Raw genomic sequence first — 21,800 nt, 5'->3', positions numbered from 1 at the left:
ACGTGCAAACAGGTATATTTCGTTTTATTGCACTTCACTTTATTGGACTTCATAGACACTGGATTTTTTACAGATTGAAGGTTTATGTCAGTTCTGCATTGAGTAAGTCTTTCATTGCCATTTTTCCAAAAACATTTCCTTACTTTGTATCTCTGTGTCACATTTTGGTAATTCTTTCAATGTTTCAAACTTTTTCATTAGTATTATACAGTTGACCCTTGAAGGAAATGGGGGTGGGGCGCTTGACACCCCCGCCCCGCAATCAAAAATCCGTGCATAACTTCTTACTCTCCAAAAACAGCTAATATTGACTGGAGGTCTTAATGAGAACATAGTCAATTAGCACATACTTATATGCATTATACACTGTATTCTTAGAATAAGGTAAGCTAGAGAAGAGAAAACGTTATTGAGAAAGTCATAAGGAAAAGAGTATACATTTAAAGTACTGTACTGTATTTACTGGAAAAAATCTGCATATAAGTGGATATGCACTGAAGTTCAAACATGTGTTGTTCAGGCATTGACTGTATTTCTTCTGGTAATCTGTGATCAGTGATCTTTGATATTACTATTGTTAATTGTTCTTGGGTACCACAAACTGCATCCATATAAGATGGTAATTGTGTGTGTTCTCACTGCTCCACTGGCCATTGTTCCCTTATCTCTCTACCTCTTCTTGGGCCTCCTTAATTCCTTCAGACACAAATTATTGAAATTAGGCCCGTTAAGAACTCTGCAATGGCTTCTAAGTGTTTAAGTGAAAGGAAGAGTTGAATGTCTTCTCACTTTAAATCAAAAGCTAAAAGTGATTAAGCTCAGTGAGGAAGGCAGACATAGGCCAAACACGAGGCTTTTTGAACCAAAGAGTTAGTCACTTTGTGAATTCAAAGGAAAAGTTCTTGAAGGAAATGAAAAGTGCTACTCCAGCGAACACACAAATGGTAAGAAAGCAGAACAGCCTTCTTACTGGTATGGAGAAAGTTTTTGTGGCCTGGATAGAAGACGAAACCAGCCATAACGTTCCCTTCAGCCAAAACCTAATCCAGAGCAAGGCCCTAACTCTTCAATTCTACGAAGGCTGAGAGAGGTGAGGAAGTGGCAAAGAAAAGTCTGAAGCTAGCAGAGGTTGGGTGGTTCATGAAGTTTACGGGAAGANCAAGTCTCATAATTTAAGAAGCCACATTTCATATGGCTATAGTGCCATAGATAGTGATTCCTCTTATGGATCTGGGCAAAATAAGTTGAAAATCTTCTGGAAGGGATTCAGCATTCCAGATGCCATGAACGTTCGTGATTCATGGAAAGAGGTCAAAATAGCCACATTAGCAGGAATTTGGAAGCAGTTGATTCCAACCCTCATGGATGACTTTGAGGGGTTCAAGACTTCACTGGGGAAAGTACGTGCAGATGTGGTGGAAATAGCAAGACAACTAGAATTACAGTGGAGGCTGAAGATGAGACTGAATTGCTACCATCTCATGATCAAACTGGATGGGCTGAGGAGCTGCTTTTCATGGATGAGCAAAGGGAGTGGTGTCTTGAGCTGGACTCTACTCCTGGTGAAGATGCTGTGAAGCAAATGACAACAGAGGATTTAGAATATTTTATAAACTTAGTTGATAGAGCAGTGGCAGGGCTTGAGAGGATTGACTTCAATTTTTAAAGAAGTTCTTTTGTGGGTAAAATGCTATTAAATGGCATTGCATGCTACAGAGAAATCATTCCTGAAAAGTTAAGTCAGTTGATCATTGTTGACTTGTTTTAAGAACTTGCCATAGCCATCCTCACTTCCAGCAACCACCACCCTGATCAGGCAGCAGCCATCAGCACTGAGGCAAGACCATCAACGAGCAAAAAGATCGTGACTTGCTGAAAGATCATAGTATGGTTAGCACTTTCTAGCAGTGAAGTATTTTTAAAATTAAGGTATGTACATCATTTTTTTTTAAAGACAGCGCTATTGCATACTTAACAGACTACAGTATAATTTTAACATAACTTTTATATGCTCTTGGAAACTAAAAATTAATTTGACTCACTTGAGAAATTTCCCCTATTGTGATCTGGAACCAAACCCACAATATCTCTGAGATATGCCTGTATTTAAAACTGCTGTTGGTTTTCTGTTACTGCATTCTGATGAAGTTCAGTCATTTAAGTAGGAGTATGTGAACATACAGTTGTGTGTGTCAAGAGGGTATGGGGGTTGTTGGAAAGATGGCAGGTAGAAAAGGAAATGGAGAAGAGTAAAACTTGGAAATAAATATAAAATTATTTAAAGCCATGCAATGATATTAAAGATATATTAGACAAAATCAGAGATTTTAAAAGGACATACTATTTACCAATCCCTGTATAGGTGATGTTTTTAAAAAAGACGCTTAAGACATTTCCATTATTTTCTTTAATAACATATATCAGTATTCATTAATCTTTGTGTTTCATGTTGCACTGCCTAGTTCTTGTTGTTTGAGATTCTATAAAGTTGGGAAACAGGTGGCTACTGCTTTTTGTAGTTGAACATTTGAAATTTGCATTTCCTTTCTTCAGCCTATTTTGTGGGAGACATAGGCTTAATTTCTTTTTTGTTCTTTTCCCATTTGTCAGTGTTTGTAGACATGGTTTTAAAATAAAGCATATATATTTTTAATTTTTATTACAGAACATGTTTCAAAGTAGAGAGAACATATAATAAATCCCCATGTACCCATCATCTAGCTTAAACAGTTAGCAGTATTTTGTAATTTTTTTTTTTATAAAATAAAGGATATTTTATTCAGAGAAATTTAATATTCTTTTGTTTTCTCTTAGGTGGTGCTTTGTAAATTTCACTCCGTGTTTCTGTCTCAGAAAGGGCAGGTTTATACCTGTGGTCATGGTCCCGGAGGACGTTTAGGCCATGGAGATGAACAGACATGCTTGGTAATTGAAATGTTACATGTTTTAGGTAACTTCAGTAAAATTTCCATAAAATGGAAACTTCAGTTAACTAAGAAACATTATTTTTAATCTACCGTAACCAGAGGATAATATAGTAATTGATAGTAGAGTTAAAAAATCAATTAGTTGTGTCACTTAGGTGGCTCAGTTAGTTAATTAAGCCTCTGACTCTTGGTTTTAGCTCAGGTCCTGCTCTCCATGTCAGGGAATAGAGCCCTGATATGGGCTTACTGTCAGCAGGGAGTATGCTTCCTCCCCCCTTCTCCCCCCGCCCCTCCTCAACTTGTGCATGTTCTCTCTCTTTCTCTCTCTCTGAAATAAATAAGTAAATCTTTAAAAGAAAATCAGTTTCTTGGTATATCATGTTCAAATTGAAGGATTTAGATATGCTGAATTCTAAAGCATCAAAGGAAAATTATATTTTGCATTTGGCAAATATTGAGATGGGAGAGCATATAAATAAGCTTTAAAATATTCCATAGTTGAAATTTTAAAAGTCAGACTAATTGTTTTTTGGTTTTTTTTTTTTTTTTAAGATTTATTTATTTGAGAGAGAGAACACACACTCGTGCGCAAGCAAGGGGAGTGCAGAGGGAGAGGGAGAAGAAGACTCCCCATGCAGGGAGCCCAACACGGCTAGATCCCAGGACCCCAAGATCATGACCTGAGCTGAAGGCAGACACTTAACTGACTGAGCCACCCAGGTGCCCCATAAGTCAGACTATTTGCAAAACCTGATGTTTATTTATTTTTTTTAACTTCTCATGAAGGTATTTGTGGTCTAAAAGTTGAGCCAGGGGGCGCCTGGATATCTCAGTAGGTTAAGCCTCCAAATCTTGGTTTCAGCTCAGGTCATGATCTCATGGATTATGAGATTTAGCCCTATATAGGGCTTTGCACTCAGCGAGAAGTCTGCTTAAAGATTCTTTCCCTCTGTTCCTCCCCACTCTTGCGTGTGTGTGTGTGTGTGTTCTCTCTAAATAAATAAATCCTAAAAAAAAAATTAAAATTAAAGTTGAGCCCGTATTTTCATTGTATAATCACTAAATTGAGTCTTACGGTACTGAAACGTAGTGCTAATTAGAAGAAACCTAATAATTATTGCATTCAATAAAGTTGCCTCAGTAGGTTATTTTAAGGTAAATTTTTTGGACAGGATTCCTGGTGTATTTATCTATTAAAGGGTGCTTTAAAAAGAAGAGAGCTATGACAACAGTTTCCATTTTTCATGGATTTATTATGTTCTAGGCGTCAGTGATGCTTTTCATACAGTATCATTACCTTGACTTAAGCCTCATAGCAACCCTGTGAGATTATAGACATTATTCTCTTCATTTTATGCAATGTCAGAGACTGTTGTTTTTTATACTTACAAACTCATTTACTACTCACACCTGTATTTTCCTGTATTTTTATTTTTCAATACATCAGTGAATACTTCGGCTGAAGAGCTCCCTTTTTTTTTATACCAACCAAATTTGCACTTGGTGTATAATAAAGGCTCAAAAATCATTTGTTGGATTGAATTATTTTACTGAAATGTCGTACTGGGGTTTTGTATTTTACTCATAAACCAATGTCCATATCCTGTTACAGTCACCTTCCCTTGCTAAATTGTAGAGTTACCTATGATAGATCAGCCATTTATTAGTCATGTCATTTTGGATATAGTATCACCAGATTCTACTTATATTTTTTTTATAAATGGTTAATATATTACACTAAAGTTAACTTTATTTTGTAGATCCCTAGGCTTGTGGAAGGACTGAGTGGTCATAATTGTTCCCAAGTGGCAGCTGCTAAGGATCATACTGTTGTATTGACTGAAGATGGATGTGTTTATACATTTGGCCTGAATATTTTTCATCAATTAGGAATTATTCCTCCACCTTCCAGTTGTAATGTACCCAGACAGGTACGCTTCCTTTTTTAAAACAAGGTGACTATTTGCTATAAAACCTGTATGGACAAAAAGATGACACGTATTCATATGCAACTTATTTTACTTGTATTTAATGGTATATACTTTATTTTTCACAGGAGACATTAAGCATAGTACAAACTGGCGTTTGTTTGGAGTAAGAGAGAAGGCACTTGGGAAATTAGGCCCTAAAGTGCTTTAGTTTGAACTTTTCAAGTATTTACAAGCAGAGGGGGGTCCACAGTTTTGGGGTTTGAAAAAAATAATTTTGAGGCCCTCCTTTAGAAAAAAAATGAAGTTTGTAAATGCAAAATGGCCATGTAAGTGAGTTGCCCAGAAGACTAAGCTTATTGGCCTCATGGAAAATCTGCCTCTGTACCGAAAACATATGTGGCAAATTTATGTGAGGGGACATGGGTCCAAAAGCCACTGTTCTTTGTTCTGATTTCCCCATCCCATTTGCATATCCACTACCAGAAGGTATCCTTTACTCGACTTCACAGACCTAGTTCAAAGAACTAGGACTGGTGCTCTAAATTAATATGTTGATAGAACCATCACTCAATAACAAATGAGTTTTCAGCTCATAAAATTTTCTGTTTCAGAGGTGAAGTTTCTTTACTGGTTTAATCCTCTGAATTTAAAATTATTATTAGATATACATTTTTTATTAATAAGCTTTTAAATCTAATGCTTTTCCATTCTGGACTAATGAATCAATAGGAATTACTGAGAAGTTGTTAGAGGTAGTCTCCAATCTGTGGCACCTTTCAGTTGGAAGATCCATTTTCTACAGTTGTGGACTTTGTGGATATTTAACCATTTTGTAGATTTCTTTACAAATGGTAGATTTCATTCCTGTTTTCTTAGGCTATCTTGGAGCTTTAGGTTGATATGGACATATTCAGTATTTTCAGTTACTTTCGGACCCCCAGGAGCCATTTGGCAATGTGCAGAGACATTTTAATTGTTACAGCTGGGGGTGGGAATGGGAGTGGTGCTACTGACACCAGTAGCTAGAGTCAGGGGTGCTGCTAAACCTGTAGTTGACAAGGTAGTACCTACAGCAGAGTCGTCTGGCTGAAAGTGTCAGCAGTGCCACTGCTGGGAGACCCTGAATATGGCCAATATTTTTTCTTTTCTTTTTTTTTCATTTTATTTTTTTTGATACAGTAAATGTACTCTTTAATCCCCATCACTTGTTTCATTCATTCCCCAGCCTACCTCCCCTGTGCTGACCATTAGTTTGTTTTCAGTAGTTAAGGGTCTCTTTCTTGACTCGTCTTTGTCTCTCTCTTTTTTTCCTTAGCTCATTTTTTTTCCCTTAAATTCCACGTATGAATGAGATCATATGGTATTTGTCTTTCTCTGGCTGTTTCCCTCAGGATTGTGCTCTCTAGCTCTATCCACGTTGTTGCAGATTATAAGATTTCACTCTTTTTTATGGCTGAATAATATTCCATTGTACACACACACACACACACACACACACATCTTTATCCATTCATTTATCAATGGGCATTGGCCGTTTCCATAGTTTGGTTATTGTAAATAATGCTGCAATAAACAGGGCTGCATGTATCCCTTTAAATTAGTGTTTTTATATTCTCTGGGTAATACCTAGTAGTATGATTCCTAGATCATAGGGTAGTTCTGTTTTTAATTTTTTGAGGAGCCTCCGTACTGTTTTCCACAATGGCTGCAATAGTTTCCATTCCCACCAGCAGTAGAAGAGGGTTCCCCTTTCTCCACATCTTTGCCAGCACTTGTTATTTGTGTTTTTTAGCCATTCTGACAGGTGTGAGGTGGTATCTTATTGTAGTTTTGATTTGTATTTCCGTGATGAGCATCTTTTTATGTGTCGACCATCTGTATGTCGTCTTTGGAGAAATGTCTGTTCATGTCTTCTGCCCATTTTTTAATTGGATTATTTATTTTTTGGATATTAAGTTGTATGAGTTCTTTGTATTTTTGGGTACTACACTTTTATTGGATATAGTATTTGCAAATATCTTCTCCCATTCCATAGGTTGCCTTTTAGTTTTGTTGATTTTATCCTTCATTGTGTAGAAACTTTTTACTTTGCTGTAGTCTCAGTAGTTTATTTCTGCTTTTGTTTCCCTTGCCTCAGGAAACATCTAGAAAAAAGTTGCTATGGCCAGTGTCAGAGACCTTATGGCCTGTGTTCTCTTCAAGGATCTTTGTGGTTTCAGGTCTCACATTTAGGTCTTTAATCCGTTTCGAGTTCATTTTTGTTTATGGTGAGAGAAATTGGTCCAGTTTCATTCTTTTGCATGTTGCTGTCCAGTTTTCCCAGTACCATTCGTTGAAGAGACTTTTTCCCATTGTAAACTTTCATTCCTCCTTTGTCGAAAATTAATTGACAATATAATTGTGGGTTTATTTCTGGATTTTCTGTCATATTCCATTGATCTATGTGTCTGTTTTTGTGCTAATACCATACTGTACTCATTACTACTGTTTTGTAATATAACTTGAAATCTGGAATTATGATACCTCCAGTTTTTGTTTTCTTTTTTGAGATTGCTTTGGCTGTTCCTGGGATACAAGGGTTGTTCAATACTCATACAGAATCAGTGTGATATGTTACATCAATAGGAGTCATGTGGCTGAATATGTCAATAGTGCCGCTGTTGAGAGACCCTGAAAATGTCAAATTGAAAAGTACTGTATTTTCTGATAGAATGAGAATGCCTGTTTTGCATATTGCTTGTTGACAGGTTGGCTGATTTGGTTTTTCTACGATGTCAATTTTTTAAATGTTAAAACTCCTGACTAAAGTGGCTACATCAAAATATCTTGTGTTCTGAGAAGAGTTGGAATCTCAGTGTTAGTGCTAAGATCTATAAGTGAATTCTGCTATTAGAACTTAAGGGGGGGGGGGCCTGGGTGGCTCAGTCGTTAAGCCTCTGCCTTCAGCTCAGGTCATGATCCCAGGGTCCTGGGATTGAGCCCCGCATCAGGCTCCCTGCTCCGCTGGGAGCCTGTCTCTTCCTCTCCCACTCCCCCTGCTTGTGTTCCTCTCTTGCTGGCTGGCTGTCTGTCAAATAAATAAAACCTTTAAAAAGAAAAAAAGAATTTAAGGGGGCACTGGTAGTTAGTATGGCATGTATTTGCTACTCTGGTCTACTGGGTCTTTTAAAAATTGTACTAGTTCTTAATAATATAATAAACCGCTGTCTTACTTGTCTTTTTGAATAGATGCAGGCAAAATATCTGAAAGGAAGGACAGTCATTGGAGTAGCAGCAGGCAGGTTTCATACAGTGCTGTGGACTAGAGAAGCTGTTTACACTATGGGGCTAAATGGTGGACAACTGGGTAAGAAATCTTGGTGACAATATCTGAAAAATAAATTGAATTTTTAAAATGGATATTTTGTGATTTACTTGTGTAATTTTTTAGGTTATTTGCCAGATCCCAATGGAGAAAAGTATGTAACCGCTCCTCGTCAGGTCTCTGCCCTTCATCATAAGGATATCACTTTGTCTTTGGTTGCTGCAAGTGATGGGGCCACAGTCTGTGTTACGACAAGGGGAGATATTTACTTACTTGCAGACTATCAGTGCAAGAAGATGGCTTCCAGGTATGTGTATTTTTGTAAAGAAATATAACTTTAATAATAATTCAGTTGTTCCAGCAAAACTCTTATCAGCTTTATGCTATGCTCTGGAGTGTCAGAGGAAGAAAACTGGACAGAGAAAATGTAAAACTGAAAGGGAAAGTCAAGAGTTTCTGCCTTTGATGAGTTTAGTCTTTGACATGCATCCAGGGAACATATATAGAAGTTCTCTATAAATTGTAAAACAGTATTTCTGAATTATATTTAATATATGGTTAAATGTGACCTCTAAATTTCCTTCTTTTTTTATGCTTCAGGTGCATAGAACTAGATTAATCATAATTCTGGGTTTGTGATACAATCATCGTTGGTTCTTGTGTACCCTTTTTTTGTTATGCACCTATTTATTTTGAAAAAACAGTTACATATCATGGATTCTCAGTCCCTGTGTTTATAACTAACTGATATATTTTTTATCTTTATATTTGTGTAGCCTTTTGTTACCTGAAAGTAGGTTATGGTACTATGCAGTAAATTAGCAGTTGGTTGGCACATCAAAAAAGCTAGGTAATGCAGGGACTCGTGAAGCTAAGGTTCAAGTATGGATGGGTCTGCCAGTTGGAGTACCCTAGCTTTTGTGCATAAACCATGCCCATAATGTGTCGTCTGTGATTTCATTTTGAACAGTTTAAGGAGCAAGCTCTTAAAAACAATTGTGAGGTAAATTAATATGGTAAGAGTCCTTTACTTTTCATATATTTCAATCTTATATAATTGATCCATTTCTGATTTGACAGCAGTTTTTTGTTATGCATTTTTATTGTGTCATTCCAAAGTATTCAACTTTCCTAAAAAAATATTCTTTTCAGACTAGTATTTTATTAGTTTATTCAATATCTCATTCTATAATTATGGCAATAAATATAAGTAGAGGAATAGATTTTGGAACAAATAAGATGAAATCAAATACCTGGAAGAGTATAGCTCAGTTAGTGGAAGCAATAATGTGCTGGAATTCTAGAGATTAGTTATCTGATTTTTAAATAAGCAGTCAGGGTTTTAAATTGAAATTGAAATGCAACAGAATGTGCCTTTGCATTGTAAATGAGATGGTACTTGATAAAAGATACCATCCACGAAATAAGCTGAAATAAGCTCATGAGCAGAGAGTGTCAACCATCGGTTTGTCACAATTCAGCTTCTGCGTAACAATTGGAAGGGTCTCAGGTGTAGGTCATATTTTAGTTTTAGAAACGTGAAAATGTGAACATAAGTGTTTCTTAGAACTGGCAGACTAGGCTTTTTATCTGAGCATGAGGTGATTTGTGGGATGTTAGGTTTTGTTATTGAATAACATTTACACAGCTTGCCCTGATAACATTAAATTACATAAATGTAAGTTATATCCACGTTTTAAATAAGAAATTTTTTTGTTATAGATTGTTATCTTGAAAACTAAAAATCTTTTAATGCAGGCAAAATATCTGAAAGGGAGGACAATGATTGGAGTAGCAATAGGCAGGTTTCTCACAGTGTTATAGGCATATCACATGTATAGGTATAATGAAATGGCTCGTGGATGAGTTATTAAATTAGTAATATTACTGATGATTTTCCTGATAGCTCTAGCAGTTTAGGGTTGCCCATATTTGAAATTAAGGATTTCTATTTCATTTTGAGGTTTAAAGTTTTTCTTGTCTGTTAATATGCAAAAAATACACTTAGGAGTTTTTAGTCTTAATCACTTATTTCAAGTAGAGTAAACATGTGCATTCTCAAGTGGGGCTTTAGGTGTCAAAAGTGTGTATACATATGGGTAGAGGCATTTGGGAGGAAAGGACTTGCTGTAAAATAAACAGCGATTGTATAGGCGAAACTTACAGAAGGAGGGGACTAAGGTTGCCACAGGTCAAATCATCTTACTTCACCTTTCATAATAATCACCCTAGATTATTTTTTGATTAGTCATTTCTTTAAAATTGAGCATGTGGGAAAAAAAATTGGGCATGTGTATTTTAGAGAACATATTAATGAAAAATTTTCTTTTCCACCTAGACAACTGAACTTGAAAAAAGTTCTTGTTTCTGGGGGGCGAATGGAGTACAAGGTTGATCCTGAAAATTTGAAAGAAAATGGAGGTCAAAAAATTTGCATTCTTGCAATGGATGGAGCTGGAAGGGTGAGTGTATATTTATGCCAAAGTGTATTAAAGTAATTTTGTTCTGAGTTGATAGCTATGAGGGACCTGATAATGTGAACATGCATTACTACGATAATGATGATTCCTGTTGACTTTGTTTCTCTACTTATTTTTGACATCCAGTACTAATTAGTGTGGAGCTGGTACTTCAAAGAAAGTTTGATGACATTCAACTCATGTTACACAGTGCAGCTTTGTTAAATGTAGTTTAAAATTTCATTTTCTGTGCTTAAAATGGAAATAAGTAAGGGGCTTTGATGGATTATTTGGTATGTATACTGAGTACTGATGAAGATATCGAATTGCATAGATAGGAGATATTTTATATAACTGCTCCTTAAAAAAATTAAAAGCTAAACAGGCGATATTAAAAATCTGATGCATAAATAATTAGAAAATTTTTCCCAGATTTAGTTTTGAGCAAATGTACACATAATGTATATTTTTAGAGATTATAGCTGTCATATATAAAAGATAATACATTCCTAGATCACTATAGGAAGAATCTCTAATCTCTTTTCATTTAAGTAGAGTTCAGTTTTAGTTCCCTATGCAAATATATCAATACATTTCTCTAATGAAATTGTTAAATTAAAAATATATTATACATAGTAACACAAAGAATTTTACACTGTAGCTAGAAAAACAGATTGCCTTCTGCTTTTTGCTTATCAAATAGAAACATACAATGAGAATGTTTTCTGAGGTTTATAAAGTGCTATAAAATTTGACAATTTGGAAATTGAAGAATTAATCATAAAGCTCCACCTACTGGTACTTAATAGGTATAAATCTGTAGTTGGTCATTTTAATATAGGGAACTATAGTAGAATTAGACCTCTAATTTTGTACTAATGGAAGCAGTGGCATGGGATTACATAAAATAGTGGATATAAAAAACATTTGACTCTAGGATGTTGTTCCATTTATATTAATATGGATCTAGTTTATATCTCTGGATTGTTACTTTCTGGAAAATTAGAATTTTATTACGAAAACCAATCTCTGAAGCAATCAATCAGTATAGTCTTTTTTTTTTTTTTTTACACATAACTTCTGAGTGACCTTGGCAGATACCATTTTGTGTTTTAGTATTCTTAAATTTGAGGGGAATTGAACTTTTAAGAGTCAGCAGTATTAATTTTTCAAATGAAATCTTTCTTGGAATGCAAATATATGAAGCAGACAAGAGTTACTATTCTGGATAAAGCTGGATTGGGAAACTCAACACCATACCTCTCATTATTCTGTCCATCCCTGAGCAGCAGTTCTAAGTCATTTCTCAGGAATACTAAGGTTTGCAGAACCCTTTGAAGCCATTGAACTCTATTATGATTTTTCTGTTAAGATTTTGTTTTAGTTGTATAATTGGGTTATTTTACATCTCCTTTTTTTCTTGAGAGTTGAAGTTTGGATTTTCAATAGGGTGATTTTCATTCTTGCAAACAGATGGTACTACAGCAAGTCTGATATCTAAGTTTTAGCTTTTATATTTTTTTCTCTAGTGTTGTAGCAGATCGGTACGTGAAAAACAAGTAGTACTGAATATTACTTCTTAAGAGGAGTGTCTTTGAAATATTTTTAATGCTTCATGTTTGCTTGATGTAATTTTTCTGAAAGATAGAGTTCTTTAAAAAATAAATTGATTTTTATAGTAATCTTTTTCTGTGAAAGAATGAACATGGAAACATACTAATCAAAGCTTTTATTTTAGAGATATTATCTCTTGATTTCAGTTTTTGGTTGTTCTGATGCTGTATGGGAATATATATTCCAATGTAATTTGGGTTTATTTTAGGTATTTTGCTGGAGATCTGTCAGCAGTTCTCTGAAGCAGTGTCGATGGGCCTATCCACGCCAGGTCTTCATTTCTGACATTGCTTTAAATAGAAAAGACATTTTATTTGTCACACAAGATGGAGAAGGATTTAGAGGGAAATGGTTTGAAGAAAAAAAAAAGAATTCTGAAAAGAAAGGTCAGTTCATATATATGAATAGTGCATAAAGTACCTTTCAGTTGACCTTTAATTTCACAAGTATTTATCATTAGGTTTGACAAGTGTTACTAGGTTTTACCCTTAAGTCTCCTCTTTTGATTTTGGTTTGTGTGTGTGCAGGTAAACAATGAATTCAATTCACTTAAATCTGGTTTTCCACTGTTTATCTGTCTCAATATCCTGAGGTCATGGTGCATACCTATCAGTAATAGTAGGTCACTATTAGGCTCTAGGGCCAGCGAAGTGTAAAATTTAAAGAAGAAACTTCCCAGATGCTTTTGAACCATCTTTCAAGCTCCATTTTTTTCTCTTCTTCCCTAAATTGAGAATTGAGTGGCTTATACTATATATATAAATTTTTTTACCCACTTGTATATATAAAATTAAAGTTGTTGAAAGGTACATTTCATGGCTTAAAGGGAAATTATGGGAAGAATAAAGTTTTTATATTAATGAGAATTTTAAAAAATAAAAGTAGTTATATTAAACAGTTGCTGAATAGAGAAGTTTTATTTCATTACTTGATGAATATAAAGGATAGCTTTAAATTAAGATGCCATCATTGAGAATAGAAGTTATTCATATATAGTTCAGTCTTAATTTTATCAGATTATAAATTTATAAATTTTTGGATTGCTTGCATTGTTTTTTAACTTAGGTTACCAACTTTTTTCTTTCATCCATAATTATTACCTGTTGATTTTTCTTCTGGAAAAACTAGAATTCATTTACCTCTTCACAGTTCATTGACCCCACCCTAACCATACTCAAACGGACTACTGCAATAAATGTTTCCTTATTTGTACTATTATTTCTTTTTATCTGTTCTTAATTGATTATCAGGATGATCTTTTAAGATCTGACTCTAATATTCCTGTGTTTAAAACTCTTCAATGGTTTCCTCACTTCCTAAACATTGTCCTGAAAGCTCCTGCTCTGACCCTTGTCTATGTCTGTCTCTGAACGCCCTGTCATTTACCACTCACCAGTCACGTTGACCTTCAGGTTTTCAATTTTGTTCAGTAGTCCCAGGGCTTTTTCTAATTTTTCACATCTCAGCTTTATTTCTACTTCATCAGAGATATTTTCACAGATTCCCTCAATCTAAATTGAAGTACCCTGTTTTACTTTTCATATTCCCTTTGCATTTTCATGATGCAAGTCATTTTTACTTGTTTTTATGTATTTATCTTTGTGATTAACTTTTCTAATGCTTGCCTCCCATCAGACTTTAAGATGACAAGGACCTTAACTGTTTCACTGTATCCTTAGCATTCAGAATATTTCCTGACACATAGTAGTCCCTTATTAAGTCATCTGTTGAATGAATAAATCAGTTATTGTATGCTAAAACATATATAAGGAACATTTATAATTATTCAGAAAATTAAAAACATACACTTCAAAATCATAAAGCCACAGTGAAGTGATTAGCGATTTGCTGTATTTCTTTTTTTTCTTACAGATCATACAAGTCTGTAAACATTTAAAATGATTTGCTATGTGTCAGATATAGGGCTACACTTTATTGATAACATATATGTAAGATGGGCCCCTATTTTCAGACATTGATAAGTTTGTAAGGACAATAGACATATATATATAACTCTTTACAAATACTAATATGCATATGTTAGGTTTTTTGAAAGCGTAGAAATTGCAATAATTGCATGTTTGGGGAAGATTAGCGAAGCCCCATAAGACTGAAATATAGTGAATTTGAGAGAGTAACCAAAATGCAGGTTTGATCTGTAAATGTTGGAAGTCTTGGAATTGTATCTTAGTCATATTTAGTGGTCTAAAACTGAATTCATGATCTCATGCTCCCACGTTTGCTTTTTAATGTTTTCTATCTAAGTAAATGGTTATCTTTGACATCTCACATCCCCCCACCTCTGTCTCCCATCAGTCACCAAGTTTGTCGCTTGTCTCGAGTCTTTCTGAAATCTCTCCACTTTTCTCCACTTCATTGCTACAACTTCAGTGTAATTTATTCTTTTTTGGACTCTTACTAAAGTAGTTTCCTAAATGATATCTTTGTCATTATTTTTAGTTATTTTCAACATTCTTCCTATTGCAGCCAGAATCATTTCTTTGCATGCACGTTTCATACTTTTGTTTCATAGCCTTAATCTGACTTGTAATGATATAATCATTTGTTTAAATGTCTGTCTTCTCTGCTAGGTTGTGTACTCCGAGACGGTAGGGACATACCTATCTTGTTCACTACCGTATCATTAGGGACAGACTGAGGATCACTATAGTATAGTAGCACAGTGTGGTCACCCACATGTTTGGAAACAAGTGAACACGCAAAGAAATTATGAAAATGCTAAGTTTACATATTTTTAATGCAAGCTGAGGAATTTTAGAAGCCAGATTTTCTTTTTAGAAAGATAACTTTTGTTGCAATGTGGAAGATGTTTTTGTTGAAAGGGATAAAACCATGGATAATTTAGAATTGACTAACAAAAATTTCCTGTACAATACCTGTACATAGGGTGCAAATTGTGTTCAAGAGAGAGAGGATATAATTTTTCAAAAGGACCTATTATATATGAAAGATATTTCCATATTTTTAATTGTTTTTCTATTTTCTTTACTCCTAAACCATTTTAAGAGTTTCAGTAATGCCTCCATTAATGGAAGTTTATTTTTCTTTTTAGCAGAGATTTTATCAAATCTTCATAATTCCTCATCAGATGTGTCTTGTGTCTCTGATATAAATAGTGTATATGAAAGAATTCGACTTGAGAAACTTACTTTTGCCCATAGAGCTGTTAGCGTCAGCACAGATCCAAGTGGATGCAACTTTGCAATCCTGCAGTCAGATCCTAAAACAAGGTACACTTGTATATATTAAATTTCATTTTTAGAAGGAATAATCCCTGGGTTTTCTTTTTTCTCAGTAGCTTCTAGAGCACATTTAATTGAAATGCTTTTGCTAAGACTTGTAGAGGCTTTAGACATAAAATCATGTTACCTGGATAACTCAAAGGTGGAATTTGTTATAGTGGGAGTGATAAGTGTTTCTCTTAGTTTGTAAACTGGTATTTATTGAAAATATTGAAGATATATGTGTATATGCACAAATTTTATATCTTAGTACTTTATGATGTATTCTAGGTTCTCAGATTCTGAGAAATATAAATATTAAATAGTTTGCAAAAATTTCTAACACCTGAATATGATAATTAACAAAAGAAGAGGTAGTATAGAGTGATCTGTAGGGTGGGTAATCTCAGTGCAGATCTTTTCTAAGTCACATTAGTAGAGAGATGACAGGTTAAGATAAATATCAAGGGTCCTGTTGGAAAGAAGTCCTAGAAGTAGGGTGACCATGCATACTGGTTTGCCTAGGTCTATCCATATTTAGCACCAAAACTCTCATCTCCTGGGAAAGCTCTCAATCCAGAGCAGACCAGGAGAATTGTTTCCCCTACCTGGAAGGGTGAAATGTGGATTGGGAAGGTGTGATAACCATCTTACAGTACTGAAGAACCAGGGTCATGGACTGATTGTATGTCTGTATGTGTATTTATCTTTACTTTCCGAGTTTCTCACCTATTCTGAAATTGACTTGAAGTATTTGCTCAGTTCTTTGTATATTTGGTTTTCTTCAGTTAAAATGAAAAGATACAAAAGGTTGAGAACCGTACTCTTTTTTGGATGTTTTTATTTTTATAATCATTTATGTTTAGTTATAGTCATTTAAAAAATTTCTATGAAATGGTCATTTGAATTTATATTCTGGTGTTTCCTTGTAGAAATAGAAAACACTGCTTTCAAAGGAAAACTTAAGTCTTGCCATTTTAGTTCAGGAGAAAAATATAAAAAGGAATATACATTTTAAAGTGTGATACAGTATCTAAGACTTCGCAATATTCTTATATTTTAGGAAATGCCAGATTTAAAATCTTACAAGTTTAATAACTAAAAAAGAAATTGTACTTTAAAAAGAGAATTGATTAAGGATGCTTTTTTTTTTTTCTTGAAAGTAAAAATGATTTTTGTTTCATTTCTAGCCTTTATGAAATTCCATCTGTATCCTCATCATCCTTTTTTGAAGAGTTTGGCAAACTCTTAAGGGAAACAGATGAAACGGACAGCATACATGACGTGACATTTCAAGTTGGCAATAGAATTTTCCCTGCACATAAATATATTTTGGCAGCGCATTCTGACTTTTTTCAGAAGTTGTTTCTTTCAGATGGGACCTCTTTAGACTTTACAGATGTTTACCGGAAAGATGAAGATTCTGCAGGGTGCCATCTCTTTGTGGTAGAGAAGGTTCATCCTGACTTGTTTGAGTACCTTTTACAATTTATATACACAGATACTTGTGACTTTTTAATTCATGGCTTCACACCAAGAATAAACTTAAACAGAAAGCCAGAAGAATATCAGGGCACTATGAATTCTCATTCAAATAAAATGAATTGCCATGAAGATAATCAGAAGTCAGCATTTGAAGTGTACAGAAGTAATCAAGCTCATACAGTTAATGAAAAGCAGAAAAGCAAACCAAAATCTTCCAATAAAGGGAAAAGTAATGGGGAAGATGATCCTGTAAGAATGTTGCAAAATGTTGCAAAGAAATTTGGTTTCAGTAATTTGAGTAGTAGGTATGGCTCCTTAATATCTATTCTTGAACCTCATTATGTCCTCTTAAAAATTCTTATCTTTTTCTTTGCTACTCTTCTTCTCCCTTCCCTCAACTCCATCCCCCACCTTCCTTTTTGGATATGTTTTTTTTCTCCATTCTCTGCTAAAACTATTTCTGTAGGACTCCCTGGATTAAAACTGTAGGCTGTTAGTGGGTTTGAACTCTCTATGGTGTTTGTGTAACAGGGATCTGGAATGGTAGGCAGTGTGGTACTGGAAAGAGTACTGTCTTTGGAGTTAGACCTATATATATGTATGCCTCTTAGCTCTACTATGACTAGCTGGGGCAGACTTCTTCGTTTCTTTGAAATTCAGGTTCTTTATATATATACAAAAGGGGAGGGAGAATAGTGATCGCAAATTGTTGGTGTAGTTCTGCCATATAGCACATGTGAAGTGCCTAAGACAGCTTTGTCATATAAATCAGATTCTTTGAAATTCGCTTTTTTTAAGGTATGTATATTGCTTGTGGCACTACAACCTAATGTGTGGGGCAGGAGCAAAGGAGGAGCATGTATCAGGTTTCCTATTTAAAAACACTGAAGGGCTTTGTGCTATGGCTTTCATATGTTTTCTGTCAGTACCTATATTTAATGTGCTGTTGACCCTTGAAAAACATGGGCTTGAACTGTGCAGATCCACTTGTATTAAGACTTTCTATGATAAATTCAGTACAGTACTGTAAGTGTATTTTCTCTTTATGATTTTCTTAACATTTTCTTTAGCTCCCTTTATTGTAAAAACACAATATATAATGCATATAACATATAAAGTATAAACATACAAATCTACTGTTTATGTTATTGGGAAGGCTTCCAGTCAACAGTGGGGTATTAAGTTTTGGGGGAGTCAAAATTATATGCAAATTTAAGCTCTGGGGGAGGGGTTGTAATGGTGACTCTGACTCCTGCATTGTTCAGGGATCAACTGTACTTCTTTATCACAGAGTAGAGTTTGTTGAGATACTTTTCTAGGCGATATAAATTGTATAATTATGTTCAGGTGTAAGGTAATTTGTTGGATTTCTGTTGTTTTTTTGGTCCATCAATTGTTAATTTTTATCTGTTCTTGAATAGGTTAGATGGAGTTAAATTTGAAAATGGAAAAATCAATGTTATTGAGAAGAAAACTGGTAATAAATCAAAGCTAAATCAGAAAAAATGGTAAGTTAGGAAATGAAGATAAACTTTTCATCTCTAGATTTTGAGACCTAAGTATGATAACAGAGCTCTTATTAACACATGAAGCAGAATATATGAGTAGATAACCCTTTTATCTTTACTGGTCTTCATTTCTAGAAATGTTGGAGAGATGTTGAGGTAAATGGATAAAATATTAACTGCTCAATAAGACATTGAAACAGTTCATTTTTAAATTTTTTAATGAAAAAATTTTTTTTTATTTTTCCTTGTCCAAATTTTGTATTTTTCAATATACAGGAAATGATATTAACCCAAAACCAAACTAATTATGCCTCTTCATCATTATGATGATGATTTTCTTTAGTATAAACTTTTTCAGTAATAAATATACTATTCTAAATATGTTTGTGATTAGAAGTTTTTGTTTCTAGGTATTTGTATTTTGTAGGGTAAAAGTTTTGGAGAAAGAGAAACTGGAGAGATCTAGACTGTGCTTTAGCAAATAGGTTGAAAAAGAAGTGAATTAAAGACCTTTGACTGTGATGTCACTTACTATCAATATTATTAAATACCTGGTCTGTAACGCAAAAGGAAAATTAGAAGACTTTTTGAATATTTATCTGTATTCAGTTCCCTTTAAATATTACCTTTATTGTAAGGCCCTGACTATCTTTCCTCAAGTGGAAGAAGACGAAGTACTTTATTTGTGTGTATACCCTCAAGTTTTTTGTTCTCTGCTATCTTTAATTAAGAGAAAATCAACTTAAGCCAAATCCTATAACAAATTTTCTATTTGCTAAATATGTAAAGAACTCACTCTTACTTCAATTAAAAAAATTTTTTTTATTCCAGTTCATTTCTGTGTGATGTGACCATGAAATCAATGGACGGAAAGGAATTTCCTTGTCATAAGTGTGTTCTTTGTGCTAGACTTGGTAGGTATACTTTTTGTTAGTTGTTGATTTATTTGTTTTGGTATTGTTTCACTTTTTTAATGAATTGTACTTTTTCTTTTTCCAGAATATTTTCATAGTATGCTGAGTAGCTCATGGATTGAGGTAAGATTTAAGTTGAAGCCACATGGCTGGTAATCACACTTCTTTTTATTTTGGGGAAATTACATATGAAAGAAATTTAGAATGGGAATCTGATATTTTAACTCAGTTTTACTTTTGTTTTAAACTTTATGCTGAAGCCTGCTGGAAAATAGCAACATTTAGAATTAAAAATTGTTACAGAAAAGCTTCTTAGGTCAGAATTTCCCCTTTATTATTTGGACATGTGTTTGGAATACCACCAGTGTGACTGGTTTTTGCTTCAGTTTTTCTTGATTCTCCATGTTACAAGGCATTTTAAAATTAAATGTATGTCATTTTAGATTTGTGTTTTATATATGTTACGTTCTTTTGCATTTGATGTGATTCCTATTCAGAGTTTTCTGATCCAGTCAGAGTGCAGTATTTTTTTGTAGTTTAAAATTAATTATTTTACTCTATTTTTTTCAGGCTTCCACTTGTACAGCTCTGGAAATGCCAATACATTCTGACATACTGAAAGTTATTTTGGACTACCTCTATACTGACGAAGCTGTGGTGATAAAAGGTATTAATAAGAGGACATTTTAGATATTTAAGATGTAATTGAGTAATGGCAAAATCAACATGAATCTTCTACTCTAATTGAAATAAGCCATCAACAGAGGCTTAATTTAGAATCAGCAATAGGGATGTTTACTAATATTAAAGGAGTGGAAAAGAAAATTCTCAATACCTATGTGAAAATGAACTCTGTAAGGATTATATATAATGGTTGAGATTAGATTTAACAGTTTCATACCCAGCTACTTCTATGATTGAGATGAGGAACTGACAGTAGGGAATAGTTTTGACAAATACTTTACAAAAGTTTTTTCTTGTTTGTTTTCCCCCTTGTCATAATATCTCTGAAGTAAAAGAAACAGACTAAGAATTGAATCCAAATTTATGGAGAGATTGCATTTATATGCTTTTTCAAGTAATTACACCAATGCTTTAGTTACAAAGTGTCTTCAGTCAGGCATGATGGACTATTGTGTTTACTTGTATGTGTATACCACATTTTTTTTTATCCATTCATGCGTCAGTGGATGTTTAGGCTGTTCTATATCCTCACTGTTGTTCATTATGCTTCAGTGAACATGGGAGTGCAGATATGTCTTCAAGATTGTGATCTCAATTACTTTGGTTAAATATCCAGAAGTGGGATTGCTATATCATATGGTAGTTCTTTTTTAATTTTTGGAGGAACCTCCATACTGTTGTCTAGTGGCTGTATCATTTTACACTCCTACCAACAGTGGACACGAATGTTCCCTTTTCTGTACATCCTTGCCAACACTTGTTATCTTTTGTTTTATTAATAGCCATTCTGACAGGTGTAAGGTGATATCTCATTGTGGTATTGATTTGCATTTTCCTGATAATTAGTGACATTGAGCACCTTTTCATGTACCTGTTGGCCATTTGTATGTCTTTTCTGGAGAAATGTCTATTTAGCTCTTTTGCCCATTTTTTAGTTGAGTTATTTGTTTTCTTTGCTATTGACTTGTAGAAATTCCTTATATATTTTGGATATTAATCCCTTATCAGATGTGGTCTGCAGATATTTTCTCCGATTCTGAAGGTTGCCTTTTCATTGTGTTGATTGTTTCTCTTTGCTTTGCCCCACATGAAGCTACACTACAAAGTTTCATGTAATTCCACTTGCTTATTTTTGCTTTTGTCGCATGTGGTTTTGATGTCATATTCAAAAAATCATTGGCAAGACTAGAATCTTTTACCCTATTTTCTTCTAGGAGTTTTACAGTTTCAGGTCTTTTGTTTACATCTTTAATCCATTTTGAGTTGATGTTAGTCTATAGTGTAGGTCCCGTTTCATTTTGTTGCCATGTGGATGTTCAGTTTTCCTAGCACTCTTTATTGAAGAGTGCTATTTTGTATTCTTTATATCCTTGTTGAAGATTAATTGACTGTACAACGAGAGTTTATTTCTGGGCTCTCTGTTCTCTTTGGCATATATGTCTGCTTTTTATGGCAGTAAATTAATATTTGATTACTGTAGATTCGTAACATAATTTGAAGTCAGGAAGTGTGATGTTTCTAGCCTTGTTCTTTCTTAAGATTACTGTGGCTATTGAGGATTTTTGTGGTTCCATGTAAATTTTAGGATTATTTTTTCTATTTCTGTGTAAGATGCCTTTGTAATTTTGATAAGGATTTTATTGAATCTGTAGATTGTTTTGGGTAGAGTGGACATTTTAACAGTATTCTTTCAGTTCATGAACATGGGATATCTTTCCATTTATTTTTGTCT

At 34.1% G+C, this 21,800-nt stretch overlaps 1 protein-coding gene across 3 annotated transcripts in view; it reads left to right on the top strand.

The window, feature by feature from the left end:
- Positions 1 to 21,800, top strand: part of IBTK (inhibitor of Bruton tyrosine kinase) — a 90,268-nt gene that overhangs the window by 18,597 nt on the left and 49,871 nt on the right. For 2 of the 3 annotated variants that reach the window (XM_011221108.3, XM_034647928.1), the window contains exons 5-16: positions 2,815 to 2,925; positions 4,688 to 4,858; positions 8,087 to 8,204; positions 8,289 to 8,469; positions 10,501 to 10,624; positions 12,444 to 12,621; positions 15,309 to 15,486; positions 16,668 to 17,267; positions 18,384 to 18,470; positions 19,302 to 19,384; positions 19,470 to 19,507; positions 19,955 to 20,051. In XM_011221108.3, the coding sequence (XP_011219410.1) occupies positions 2,815 to 2,925; positions 4,688 to 4,858; positions 8,087 to 8,204; positions 8,289 to 8,469; positions 10,501 to 10,624; positions 12,444 to 12,621; positions 15,309 to 15,486; positions 16,668 to 17,267; positions 18,384 to 18,470; positions 19,302 to 19,384; positions 19,470 to 19,507; positions 19,955 to 20,051 (1,966 nt within the window). The remainder of the gene's footprint in view (positions 1 to 2,814; positions 2,926 to 4,687; positions 4,859 to 8,086; positions 8,205 to 8,288; positions 8,470 to 10,500; positions 10,625 to 12,443; positions 12,622 to 15,308; positions 15,487 to 16,667; positions 17,268 to 18,383; positions 18,471 to 19,301; positions 19,385 to 19,469; positions 19,508 to 19,954; positions 20,052 to 21,800) is intronic. The other variant, XM_011221109.3, reaches the window with a different exon arrangement.

This window comes from Ailuropoda melanoleuca, chromosome 19 (genome assembly GCF_002007445.2).
Source record: "Ailuropoda melanoleuca isolate Jingjing chromosome 19, ASM200744v2, whole genome shotgun sequence".
Classification (NCBI taxonomy): domain Eukaryota; kingdom Metazoa; phylum Chordata; class Mammalia; order Carnivora; family Ursidae; genus Ailuropoda; species Ailuropoda melanoleuca.
This window is presented reverse-complemented; position numbering and strand designations above follow the sequence as displayed.